The sequence below is a fragment of the Puma concolor genome, chromosome A3 (assembly GCF_028749965.1).
Source record: "Puma concolor isolate L17-30 chromosome A3, mPumCon1.1.hap2, whole genome shotgun sequence".
Classification (NCBI taxonomy): domain Eukaryota; kingdom Metazoa; phylum Chordata; class Mammalia; order Carnivora; family Felidae; genus Puma; species Puma concolor.
This window is the reverse complement of record NC_141669.1, coordinates 22,717,279-22,731,659: the sequence shown is the minus strand read 5'-3', so window position 1 is coordinate 22,731,659 and position 14,381 is coordinate 22,717,279. Positions and strand designations below refer to the sequence as shown.

Genomic DNA, 14,381 nt, shown 5'->3' with positions numbered 1-14,381 from the left:
AGAAAAACAAGCAAAGAATATACAGAAAAGAAATACAGTCTGAAACATGAAAAAATGCATACCCTTATTCATAACAAAAGGAATACAAATTATCATTTTTTACCAAACAGCTTGGCAGAAATCCATCAGCACTTCATAGATGTCGCTGCACTGTGTTCTCACCTCCGCTGTTTTTGATGAAAAGTCAGCGTTGACTCAAGTTAACTACTCACCTACAAATAAAGTGCCAGTTTTCTGTGACCACTTAAGATTTTCCCTTTATGTGTGGTTTTCAGTATTCTGACTTGCATTTGTCTTGGTTAGTTAGGGTTTGTTGAGATTCTTGAATCTCTAAATGTATGTCTTTTGCCATACTTGGATATACCTAGGCATTATTTCATCAAATATTTCCCTGCTCCCTCTTTTTCTCCTCTCCTCTCCTTCCGGGACTCCACATTCATGTATGTTCGATGTTTTGATTTTGTCCTGTTAGCTCTGCCTTTGCCTCTTCCAAGTATCAACCCCCATCCGGTATCTGACTGCTTTCAATCACTACCCAGCACCTTGACGCACATGGCTTTATGTTCTGCCCAGAGCTTACAGCTGCTACTTGTGGAAGGGTGAGTCCAAGAGGAGCTACCAGGCCATTCTGCAAAGTGGAGCTTGACAGAAATCTTCGAATATGTTAATACACTGTTGGCAACAGTGTGGAGAAACAACCACCGTTATGTACTGCTGCTGGGTTAATAAACTAGAATGAACTGCATGGAGGGCATTTTACAGACAAAATTATAAACACACATAAACCTGGATCCAGCCATTCCTCTTCTAATTATTTATCTTACAGACATACTTGGACACACACAAAACGGCAGGTACAAGGATGACGGGTACAAGGATGAAGGCGCTCTCTGTGTGCTTATTCAGGAAAGAAACTCGGAGCTGTATCAAGTCAAAAGCAAAGCTGCCAAGCACGGTGTGTGATACATGTTACCACTTGCATTGAAAGGGGGGAATGTGTGTGTATATACACATATATATACACCCATATATACACACATACACACATATATACACATATATATACACACATATATACACACATACACACATATATACACATATATATACACACATATATACACACACACACATATATACACATATATACACACACATATATACACACATACACACATATATACACATATATATACACACATACACACATATATACAAGTGTCTATATTTGTATTTGCTTCTACGCGCATAAAGGAACTCTGAAAAGGTACACTAGAAGAAAGCTATAGCAGTGCTTACGTGGGATGGGAAAGGAAAGGAAGACGGTCCTAATTTGGGTGGATGTTGGACAATGATGGGAGAGAGACTTTTCCCTACATATCTTTTAACAGATTTTGATGTTTCAACAATATGAATATATTATTCACTCAAAAACTTTTAAAAAGAAATTTACAGTCCAAAGTGTGCATAATGAGATGCTCCTAATTCATGCCTTCACTCATCCATCCATCCATCCATCCATCCATTCATTCATTCATTCAACAAACATTTCCTGAACACCTACTGTGCCAAGTGCCAGGTTAGGTGATGGAGATCTTAAGACAAAATACAGTCTCTGTCCTCATGGAGCTTAAAGTCTATTTTGACTAGACAAACAAAATATTACGATGTGATGTTCTGACAGATATTCACTGGATCCTGTGGAAGTCATGGAGTTAGGACTCCTCATTTTAGGTAACAGAATTCCATTTCAAATTCACTGAGCAAATGAAAGATAATTTCTTACAAGGATCTGAGGTTTCTCATGGAATCTAAAGCTAAAACGCAGCCCAGCCTCAGTTCGAAAGACTTGAACACCTTGAGCTGTTTGTCCTGGTCTTATCTCTACTCTGTGCTTCATCTTTCTCTCCAACTACCACTTTCTCATTCCTTTGACTAGATAATATGAGAAAAAATTTACATGTGACACCCAGTTACTCACAAGGAGGCTAAGCTCACTCTCTCAGTGCCATCTCCACATTCCCAGGCAAGATTTCTGCTTGGTTTATGTGCCTTCTGAACTAATCAGCACTACCTCCAGAGTTCTTCACAGTAAAACAGCTAGGGACACCATAAATTCACTAGAAATAACTGAAAAACTAGGAAACCTTTTAGGAGTGGGGGGATTAAGTTATGTGCACTCTCCCCCAAAGCCATAAGACGATCTGAGGGATTGTCTCACAGAACACTTCGAACACAGGATCCTTCACCTTTTCCCTTTTATTACATGGAAAAAAAGCATTAAAAACTCGGGAAGGGTCGCCTGGGTGGCTCAGTCAGTTAAGCGTCGTACCCTTGATCTCAGCCAAGGTCTTGATCTCAGCCTTGTGAGTTCAAGCCCTGTGCTGGGCTCCACGCTGGGCGTGAAGCCTACTCAAAAAAAAAAAAAAAAAAAAAAAAAAAAATCCGGGGCAGCTGGTTCTCTGATGTCCCCTGCAGACTCCTTTATGCTGAGAAATCTGTGCAAAGGGTGCTCCCTACATCTAAGTGGCCACCTAGGAAACGGGCAAGGCACCCAAGATTTCAGAACAAACAAGTGGCCTCCCAAACAGAGGCACGTGGCACGATCCCCGTCCTTCCTCACACGCTGCTCTCCAAGGTACAGGCAAAGGAAATGGAAAGGATTTCCTCTGTGCTTCATCTGCTTCCATAAAACCAGGTTTTCTCCACTTAATGCATCCTGCTGCTAAAAGAAATGTGAACTTCCTACTGACAGTTCTATTATTTAAAAAATAAAATAAAATTCCTTTCAAATGTCAGTAAAACTGAAAAAGCTATTCACACTCACCTTTAATGTCTACAGGTATAAAGTAATTTAGAGGCACACACATACCACTTCTTAGGAATCAAGTCAAAATCTGAGGGCAAGATCAGATAGAGGGCAAGAACACTACTGAGGGCAAGATCCCAAGTACTCCTACTGACATCCAGGTCAGAATTCGATATAACAAATCCATTACAAAAACAATAAAAATGTGAGCCCTGGTCATGGGTTCATTTATTTTAAATAATGTTCAACTCATAATAGTTCCATGTGGTTAAAAACAAAAACAAACAAATCTGTCACTTCCTAGAAGTGTGTGTAACACAGCTGATACCCACACCACACCCTTTCCAAAGGAGCACAAGTTTATCCCTGTCTCCAAGTCAAGTGCCGCCAGGGCATAACTCCCAAGCAGAATAAATTGAAAGACGATTATGAGAGAAGGATCCCCTGCTGACGAGCATCACCAGAACACCTACTCCATCCTCATGGCCAAGGTAAAAGGGCCACACGCTTTCTGACCCTCCAGATATTTTGATCCCCCTCGGAGCACTCTGGCCCTCCTCTTCCACCATTCTAGACCAGTGCTATCCAAGAGAAGGGAGACATAACACACAAATGTAAGCTACACATGCATGTGTAAGATTTTTAGTATTTTCTAATAGCCACATTTAAAAAGGTAAGAGAGGGGCGCCTGGGTGGCTCAGTCGGTTAAGCGGCCGACTTCGGCTCAGGTCATGATCTCGCACTCCGTGAGTTCGAGCCCCGCGTCGGGCTCTGTGCTGACAGCTCAGAGCCTGGAGCCTGTTTCGGATTCTGTGTCTCCCTCTCTCTGACCCTCCCCCGTTCATGCTCTGTCTCTCTCTGTCTCAAAAATAAATAAACGTTAAAAAAAATTTTTTTAATAAAATAAAATAAAATAATAAAAATAAAAAGGTAAAGAAACAAGCGAGATCAATTTTAATGCCATATCCCAATATATCTAAAATACTCCCATTTCCACATGCAATCAATATAAAAATTGGTAATGAGATCATTTTGGGGTAGGAAATTCTTCAAATTCTGGTTTATACCTTGCATCTGCTTCCATCCCAGTTCCGAAAAACACTGCAGGTGCTCAACAGCCATATGTGTATGGCTGGCTGGCAGCTCTTGTGTTGGGCCAAACCGTTCTAGACATTTTTCCGATACTAACCTCCACGTTAAGTTAGATTCTCTCTGTCACAAATACCTGAAGATCTGCTTGAGCCACCAAACGTTCCTAACAGGAAGGCTGACACCTGTCGTCTGGTCAGTGGGGAGTGATCATGGGACCCCACTGCCTCTTCCAGATGATTCGTTTTTTCCTCCACCAAATGCTGCCTAAACCTACTGTCCCTACTTCGTTTTCTCCACCTGCATTCCTGACACCCTGCAATGTGCTCTCTCCTCTGCTCCGAATGCCATCAGAACTGCTCCCGGAAACATAAGCACCTCTGTCTCTATTAAAAACTAATTTTGGGGGCGCCTGGGTGGCGCAGTCGGTTAAGCGTCCGACTTCAGCCAGGTCACAATCTTGCGGTCCGTAAGTTCGAGCCCCGCGTCGGGCTCTGGGCTGATGGCTCAGAGCCTGGAGCCTGTTTCTGATTCTGTGTCTCCCTCTCTCTCTGCCCCTCCCCCGTTCATGCTCTGTCTCTCTCTGTCCCAAAAAAATAAATAAAACGTTAAAAAAAAAAAAAAACTAATTTTGGGGGCACCTGGGTGGCTCAGTTGGTTGAGAGACCAACTTCGGCTCAGGTCATGATCTCGCAGTTTGTGAGTTCGAGCCCCACATCGGGCTCTGTGCTGACGGCTCAGAGCCTGGAGCCTGCTTCGGATTCTGTGTCTCCCCCTCTCTCTGCCCCTCCTCTGCTCACGCTCTGTGTCTCTCTGTCTCTCGATAATAAACAAACGTTAAAAAAAAATTTTTTTTAAACTAATTTTCCCTCTCACCTTACTTTCCATTCCTTACCTGCATCTTAGTGGCATCAACTTCTACTGGTCCACATATGGTACTTTATGATGAACAGCGTATTCAGAGATAATACAGGAACAATCACTAACCTAGAATGTATTGAGCCCCTACTATCATAATTCATTTCAACTATTTACAAAAGAAGGCTAATAATAACAATACTTTGTATTACATAACCCCATGTTTGCTCAATTCTGTTTGCTTCCTACGCACAGGATCTAATTTACCTTTGTCCCAAGGCTGGGTGACAGGGAAGTTACTCCAGGAAAGTGACAAAGAGAAAATCTATAGTCACACGTACACAAAACTAACAACAGGATTAGAATCTGAAGCTCCCACCTCCCAGATCACTCTCTCTCCAACACACTTCCAAATGGCCTCTGCCCAGAAGGACCTGAAACTCCAACACATACTGCTATAAAAGTAACCAAACAAGGAGGCCATTAGACTGAGGTGGTTCTAACACCTTGGTAGGTGACTTAAGCAAACTGAAATCTCAGCCAGTCATTTCCTAGAAATGCCTCAAAATTATAAGGAACAATCAGTCACAAACAGCCAACTAGGCTTTCCCAGATAATGCGAGCACTTAGGCTATAGCCAAATTCCCTGCTTTGCTTCAGTGTCTTCTCTACAAAAACCCTGCCCCTAGCTTTTGTCAGTAGAATGCTCCTAACCACGTCGAGTTGATGTTTACTCAAATAAACTCTCAAAAGTTTTAATATCCCTGTTTATTTTTTAACACTGCTCACATACTTTCCCTTCAAATGTAACATCACAGCAGGATGAGATGACAGAAGCCTAGGTCATTAACTCAAATGAGGAGCTCCTCCTAGAACAGCTCCTTTCTTTTCTGCACGGTAGTTTTAAATGCTGCCAGAGTTTAATTTATAAGCCATAGATTCCTAAAATCTTACTGGCATTTGGGGTCAACTATAATAACGAAAAAAAAAAAAAATAATTGCTTCACATTCTCCATTATGTAAGTATATGCCATTATTAAGAAAATACCCACAAAAGGAAAAAAAATCTGTTGCCAAAAAACTTTTATCTCACAGATCACCCACTGGTATCCTTTAATATGTAAACTATGTGAAAATAAGTGGTTGCAGAACATCTCAAAACATTCATTTCATAGCAGGAAAGAAAAATGTCTTTGATAAAAATATGAGGTACGATAACTAACTTTGAGTTCTGGGAATTAGAAGTCAAAGAAAAATTCACAAACTTCTTTATGGTGCTTTGTTAAAGTTAACAAACACTGGTTCTTTAGACACAACAGACCCATGCAGGAAATACTGACAAGGCAGTCAATATACATAATTTAAAATGAGACCTTAGGCCTTACCCAATGAGAAAATGTATAATGTACCTTTATTTTGATATACTGTATCAAAACAGTATATATGATTTTATACCTGTGGCTTATGTTGTGGCATTCATCAAAATTAAAATTCTAATCTTAACACTAACTCTGCTTAAAGAGGTAGCAGAGGGAGATCTTTGTGGTGAGGAATAGTTTTGCCTCTGGACTGCAGTGGTAGTTACAGGAAATGATGCATGTGGTAAAATGGCAAACACATACATTGTACCAATGTCAATTTCTTAGTTTCCATACTTTACTCTCATTATGTAAAATGTAACCACTGGAGGAAACTCAGTGAAGGGTATGCAAGATCTCTCTACTATTTTATACCCTCTTGTGAACTTATAGTCATAAATAAACAAACAAACAAACAAACCTTTAAAAAAAACTCTGACCATGCAGGCACATACAAGAGTTGTTTATTCTGGGGATGCTTGGGTGGCTCAGTCAGTTAAGCATCTGACTCTTGATATCGGCTCAGGTCATGATCTCATGGTTTGTGAGTTCAAGCCCCACGCTGGGCTCCGTGCTGACAGTGCAGAGCTGCTTGGGACTCTCTCTCATCCTCTCTGTCCCTCCCCCCACCCCTCTCTCTAATAAGTAAATAAACTTTTTTAAAAAAAGAATTGTTTATTCTGAACACATAAGCTTACATTCCAATGTATCCTCTGTTTTCTCCAGATTTAAAAAAAGTGTTTACTAAAAATTACAAAACCACCATAGACAAAGAATGCAATGTTCAAAACTAACATCTACTCATTCATTAAAGGAGATGGGCAAGGCAATAAGAGAAACAGCTTCATAAAAAGACAAAGGCAAAGAGCAGAGGGTTTTTGTTGGTTTTCTTTCAAATATTTACTTCCAAGTGTGCACTTGCTGAAACCTTCTGAATGGAAGTATGGGGGGGGGAGACCATCTTTGAGGTGATATGGAGGGAACACTGTATTTCAAATTATCAGACTTGCCAGAATGTTGATGAGAGATTAGAACCCTCTCCCTCTTCTACATGGCTACTGAAATTTTCTTTTTTGCCAGATGACAATAAAATGGAGGAGGCATCTCAGGTTTTTAAGAGCCTCACACTTTAAGAACAGAAATGGAAAGTTAAGGATGTAAATTATGTGGCAGAAAGAAAAATTCAATGATGACAACGGTGAAGGCAAGCAGTCACCATCCTCTCAAAAGAATACAGGATCTTGTAATCCAAAGGTATTAAATACTTACATATACTCTTGGATTCATTACAGAGGGTACTTATCAGATGGACAGTTGGATCAGGAGAACCAAAATAAATAGACTTACATTTAGGCCAGGAAGAATATATCAATCTTATGGTGGTTTAGAGAGCACATTAATATTAATGTTTTAATTAATAAACATCAATGTATTTCATACAAAATCTTCACGCTTCAGTATTGCACTAAGCGATAATAGATCAGATTTACTGACCAGTAAACCAGAACGTGTGCTTACAATTCTTGTTCCCCATGTATGTCATGCCCCTAAGTTCTCCAACCATTCACTGACCTCCTCTACCTATCATGCTGTGCCCACTGCCCTTGTGGGCTTGGCCAGTTCCAGTTCATCAGTGACAGCTTCCCACAGTCACTCCACTCCTCAGTGGTCGGGTCTTCTAAATTCTTACACAGGCTCTACTTCCACTTGAGGCCATCTACCCGGCACTGCCCCTTCATTTTTCACAAATATGTACGGAGCCTTCTCAATTGGATTTTAACACCTTCAAGAGCAAAAGCTGTGGCTGGTAGACGGCCCTTGTAGCCCAAAACTAGCAGAGCAGACTTTCCATAAATGTACATCAGTCCTGCACTGGCTTAGCCCTATTAAAATTGCATCTTGTGGGGCCAGTACAGCATTCAGTGCCTAAAAATAATTTTAAATAGATTCTGTAGTCTTTCAGAGCAACCACCTTTTCAAACTCTGTGTTATGAGAAAGCCTGAAAAGCGTGCCTCTCAATGTCCTAATAAAACAGTGAGAAAATAGGCCCAAAAGAGAATCCCTGTGACATTCCGCAAGACACCTGATGGCTGACAAGAGTTATATCCAATCTTTTAGGTATAGTTCTTCCACATATTCAAATGCCTAAGAAAGGAACATACTGTCAGTAGAATGTTAAGGGAGAATGAAAAATGAAGGGCACCTGGGTGGCTCATTTGGTTGAGCGTCCGACTTTGGCTCAGGTCATGATCTCACGGCTTGTGAGTTCGAGCCCCGCGAGCTGGGCTCAGAGCCTGGAGCCTGCTTCAGATTCTGTGTCTCCATCTCTCTCTGCCCCTCCCCCACTCATGTTGTGTCCCTGTCTCTTAAAAATAAACAAACATTGAAAAAATTAAAAAAAAAAGAAAAATGAGATAATCTAAGTCAATGACATCCACCTTCCTTAAAAGGGTAAAACAAATTGCCATGACTATTTCTTGGTTACCCAACTTTTGTTCCAAGGGACTATCGCGTTCTTATGTAAATGTCTGCAAATCATCCTGAGTGTCATTAAAGACCTGAGTGTCATTTCTTTCAAAAATCACCAGAATGTTTTTTCTTTCTGCAGTCTTCTAAGATCTTTCTGCTTCTCCATAGTATCTCAGAGATATCTCTGAGAGCACATCTGCCAGTTTCTTAAGTACCCTGAAACAGTCTCCTGTAGAGACTGTGTTCCATCTCCAAATGGAACACAGCCTTGCCAATACCTTGACTTTAGCCCATGGAGACCCATTTCCTATTTTTGACCTCCAGAACTAGAACATAATACATTTGTGTAGTTTTAAGCCACCAAGTTTATAGAAATTTTTTACAGTAGCAATAGGAAACTCATACAATCCCTGATTCAAAAAATCTTGGCTCAAAATCAAGTTCCTTTCTTTCTGCCAGGGCCTTGTGTTTATTGTCCAGATTCTTGGTCTAGTTTTGGATTCCATTAGCAGACTGTCCTTTAAAGCATTCCTGAACCAGTATGCCAAACTTCAGTGTGTTTCATCCCTCAAGACACCTTATATTCTGTTCCTTGACCAGTAACTAACTCATATGCCTATATATTTATTTTATAGTCTCAGCTCCCACTTCTACTAGGCCTTCTCTAGGTCTGCTCTGCTGTAAGCTTGACCTCTAACTACCCACCTTGCCTTGTCATGGGACTCTCAGTTTCTTTACTTTCCCTAAATCCATACCCATTGCCCTAATGCTTACAAAGTACTCAATAATAAATCAAAATAAACTGCGGTGAGTAGAGCAGTAGTAGGTTTTTTAAGTGAAGAATGGAGAATCAGTAACATTAAATACAAAGTTTTTAAAACACTATAAATTCAAACTGTCTAGCTGCTTTAAATGAATTTAAACTCCAAGAGCTACATGGACTACAAGTCGAGTATTAGCTGAGCCAGTGAATACACAGTTGACCCTTGAACACAGGTTTGAACTGCATGGGTCCACTTACATGGAGATACTTCTCAATAAATACAGTACAGGACTATAAATGTATTTTCTCTTCCTTATGATTTTCTTAATATCTTCTTTTTTCTAGCTTACTTCATCGTAAGAATACAGTACATAATACATATAACATACAAAGTATGTGTTAATCGACTGTTTATGTTAGCAGTGAGGCTTCTGGTCAACAGGAGGCTATTAGTAGTTAAGTTCTGGAGGAGTCCAAAGTTACACACAGATTTGTGACTGCATGGGGGGAGGGGAAGAAAGACGGTGACCCTAACTACGTGTTGTTTAAAGGTCAACTATAATTTAAAAACTTTTTGGATCAGAAAAGGTGCCATAAAACTAGATATATTTAAATTCAGCGTTAATATTCAAAGGGTGAATTGGGTGGGAAGGAAAATCCTAAAAACCAAAGACTAAAAAAAACTAAAGTCTGAAGTGATTCTCATTTTCAAATGAGTCTATCAGCACTAAAGACAACACAGGTTCACCAAGAAGTCATGCCAAATTAACCTAACATCTGTTTTTGAGAAGAGAAATATGATGATTACTCAATAAGAAGAAATGCTAGGACTAGAGGATAAACTAACTTCAACAAAGTTTTCCTTACTATCCACGTGAACAGATTCAAATTTCAAAATAACCGATAGTTTAAAACCTTAAACTCCGCAATGTTGATGGAAACTGAAAACAGTGCAGCCTTTATGAAAAACAGTAAGGAGGTTTTTCAAGACTTAAAGATAACATTAGCAAGATGGTCCAGCAATGCCACCCTTGGGGATATAATCAAAAGAATTCAAAGCAGTGAAAAGATATGAGCACGCCCTTATACAATACAGCTTTATTCACAATAGCCAAGGGGTGGAAGCAACATAAACGTCCATCAACGGGTATATGGATAAACAAAATGTGTACATACTTACAATGGAACACTATTCGATCTTAAAAAGGGATGCAATTTAAACATACTACAAGCTGCATGAACCTCAGAGACACCATGCTAAATGAAATAAGCCAGTCACAAAAGGACACATGCTGCATGACTCCACTTATTTAAAGAATCTAAAAGACTCAGAATGATAGAAACAGAAAGTAGAAAGGCAGTTGCCAAGGGCTAGAAGGAAAGGAAACTGGTACTTAATGAGTACAGAGTTTCAGTTTTATAAGATGAAAAAGTTCTAGAAATCCGTTGCAAAACAAGGCAAATATACTCCACACTGTTAAACCGTATACTTAGAAATGGTGAAGATGGTAAATTAAATTTGATGTGTCTTTTACCACAATAAAATAAGCAAAATAGGTTTTTTATTAAACTTTGGACAGAACAAAAAAGATGGTTTGCAACAAGAATAAATTTTAGACCTACTGATTCAAAGGTAATACTCATGGCATAAGACCTTGGGAAACACGTCCTTTAAGAAAAGGCTGAAGAATAAAAGGGGAGGAGCCATATTTAATAAGAAAAGGAAGGCTAAGTGAAACCTAAAAGAACAAACGCGGAGAAGGGAACCTGCAAGTTATTTTATGCTTAACTAAACCGACTTTATTAACTCACTCATTCAACAATGTTTATAGAATGTAAACAATGTGGTCCGCACTGTTCCAGGTGTTTCTGATACAACAGTGAACAGAGCAAAGATCCTTGCCTTCATGAAATTCTACATGTCGGTGGGGAAAGACGCACAAACAATAAGCGTAATAAATGAGTGCGGTAGACTATTTCTAAGTGTCTCCCAATGGTTCCGGGTATTCACACTCTCGGGTGATTCCTTCCCTGTGTGTGGACTGGACTTAACAGAACATAGAAAACATGATAAGATGTCACTTCCAAGATCAGGTTATAAAGACTATGACGTCTGTCTTGCTCACATACTCTTGATCTCTCCTGCTTGCTTGCTCCAGTGAAGCCAGCTGCCACCTTATGAGCTGCCCTGTGGACAGGCCTTGAGAAGAGGTGAGGAACTGAGGGCGGTCCCGGCCAACAGCCAGCACTGAACCGAGACCCTCAATCCAACGGCCTGCAAGGAACTGAATGGTACCAACGGCCACATGAGTGAACTCAGAATGGATCCATCTCCAGTTGAGCCTCGAGGTGACTGCAGCCCTGACCACCACCTTGGGTTCAGCTTCTGAGAGACCCTGAAGCACAGGGTCTACACAGATTCCTGACAAACAAAGACTACGATAATAAATGAGGTTGCTTTAAGCCACTAAATTCTGGAACGATTACTTTATGCAGCAACATATATTAACACAACATGTTAATCACGTGGTATGTTAAAAAGAGTTGCAAAAAAAAAAAAAGTAGAGCAGAGTAAAGGTGGGGGTGTGTGAGATGTGATTTAAAAATGGGGTGTTACAAAAACTTGCATGTGAATGTTTATGGCAGCATTATTCATAATGGTCAAAAAGTGGAGCAGCTCTTTCTGCCCACGGGTCCTGTCCCCATGCTTTAATACAACCACCTTTTTGCATCCAAAATAATAATAATAACAGTCAAAAAGTGGCAACGACTCAAATGTCCATCAACGGGTGAATGGATAAACATAACGCGGCATGTCTAAAATGGAAAATTACTTAGCCATAAACAGACATGAACCAGTGATATATGGAAGAATCCCAAACATATCATCCTAAAAAGCCAGTCACAAAAGTCTACATATTGTGCGATACCCACTGTATGAAAAGAAAGTCTATACAGAAACAAAGTAGTTTAGTGGTTCCTGGGGTTGGGGTAGGAAAAGGACTACCCATAAATGGGTGTGAGGGATCTTACCGGGGTGAAGGAACCAGTCTCAAACCAGACCGTGGTTGCTCAACTCGGTAAACGTATTATAAATCAGTGAATTGTACGCTTAAAACAGGTGAATTTATGGTTAAGGAAACTGTACCTCAAGAAAGCTGCTTTTCAAAAAAACAGGCATGCAGAGAATAGGACACAAGGGGAAAAACGAAAAGGAAGGGTTCAGCCGTGAGAACATGCAGGGGAAAGAAGGCAGAGGAGGGAAAAGTACACAAAGACCCCAGGGCAGCAGCGCACCTGCGTGTGCGCAGCACAGCAAGGGTGTCAGTGTGGCTGGACTTGGAAAGTTTTAGGTGGGAGAGTGAGAGACGAAGCGGGAGAAGCAAGGATGGGCAGAGGACGGTGGTGACGGCAGCACGTAGGGCCTCTGCACGTCCACGGGAAAGACGTGGGCTTTTGCGACGCGAGAAAGGGAGAAGAGATGAAAGTTGTGCGCCGAGGAGAGATGTGACCTGACTTGCATTTTAAAAAGATCCTACAGGGCACGCCTGGGCAGCACAAACACTAAAACCGGAACGATACAGAGAAGATTAGCATGGCCCCCGGGCAAGGATGACACAAGCTCCTGAAGCGGTCCCTATTTTTATAACTAAATATAAAAATGAAAAGATCCTACAAAGTAGGAAAATTATAAAAAGAGATGATAAAAGGCTCCATACAAGCTAGCTACCGCCAGAGTTACTGACCTCTCTGATCTGACTGGGATACTGACACGTTCTACACTGAAAAGGAGGGGACGCTTGTGTCTCAAAATGTGGCCTCTGTGACCCGCACCAGACCCCAATCCAGGGGGGCCTGTTATACAGGCAGGTCCTGAAGTTCCACCTCTGATGTGTGAACACCTGGCTCTGAGGACGGGAGACGGAATTTTACACACTTCCCAGGAGATGACTTTTGAGAAACACAATGAACCAGAGGAACATTCAAGTCCCTTCAAACTCTAAATTATGAGAAAGTATACAGGCAACTAAAACCACGCTTGTCTAGGGAAATGGCTGGGGTTTACTATAAATGAATAGCTGAATTGATTATTTTATTACAGATGAAGTGCCTTTTTTCCCCCATTCTCGAAAATCCTTACCCAGTTGTTTTTTTTCCCAGCATAAATTTCCATGTTCTCTCCATACTGCGGCTCTTCCAGTAACGTCTGATACTCAAACATGAGGCGGGAGCTCTCACGAAGGCGGCTGCACTGGAACTGGTGATACTGTTGCACAAGCTCCTTCACCACAAGCAACAGACATTCAGGATTTGAAGGATTCCAGGAGGCAAGGTTCTGTAGAAGCCATAAATAAAAGACCAGCTGAAAAGGCATTTTCATACACATCCAGCATCCCATCAGCACATCGACACAGAGGAAAACCGTGATGAAAATCTAAGATTACTCTTAATTAGCCATAAACTCAGAATTGAAGTGACAAGGGTCTTTTGAGCTTGGTGACTTCTCCTTGTCTTCTAAAAATCCTTGCAGAAAATGAAGGAGAAATTCCATTAGAAGGAGGCAGAGACAGTAAAGTGTGAAGCCGGGTAGTAACAAAATGAGAAAACTTGATACCCTAGAAGATCATCATTTTAGCCCTGGGAGACTTTATTTCCTCTTATTCTTTTACAATTTTAATTTTTTTCAATCTGCACATAAATTCAGCATTATATGCTAACATCATTCAACCCAGATCCATAGACCATCCGCACCTATACCAGATATAAATAAATGTTCCGTAAACACTGGAACCCCACAGAAACACAAGCACACCGATGATGGTTTGGTCTGGAAATAATAGGAACGGAGTAGGGAAGAGGGAAAATAAGTTAGGACATACAAGGTTGAGAGAGAGGAAGGAAATGGCTGTGAGAGCTGACAACAAGGAAAGGAGCTGGGAATGGGGAGAGATTTGGTAAGCATGCAGTCCTTGTTAAGCTCACATTCATTCATTCATTCATTCATTCAACAACAGCTATCAGATGCCTATTATT

At 40.7% G+C, this 14,381-nt stretch overlaps 1 protein-coding gene and 1 non-coding gene across 5 annotated transcripts in view; one reads left to right on the top strand and one right to left on the bottom strand.

Moving 5' to 3' along the window:
• Positions 1 to 14,381, bottom strand: part of BABAM2 (BRISC and BRCA1 A complex member 2) — a 403,301-nt gene that overhangs the window by 264,934 nt on the left and 123,986 nt on the right. For all 4 annotated transcript variants that reach the window (XM_086700261.1, XM_086700263.1, XM_086700262.1 and 1 more), the window contains exon 5: positions 13,489 to 13,683. In XM_086700261.1, the coding sequence (XP_086556387.1) occupies positions 13,489 to 13,683 (195 nt within the window). The remainder of the gene's footprint in view (positions 1 to 13,488; positions 13,684 to 14,381) is intronic.
• LOC112864421 (U6 spliceosomal RNA) lies at positions 12,888 to 12,992 on the top strand. The gene has a single exon (XR_003223967.1). It is a non-coding gene; the product is annotated as a U6 spliceosomal RNA (small nuclear RNA).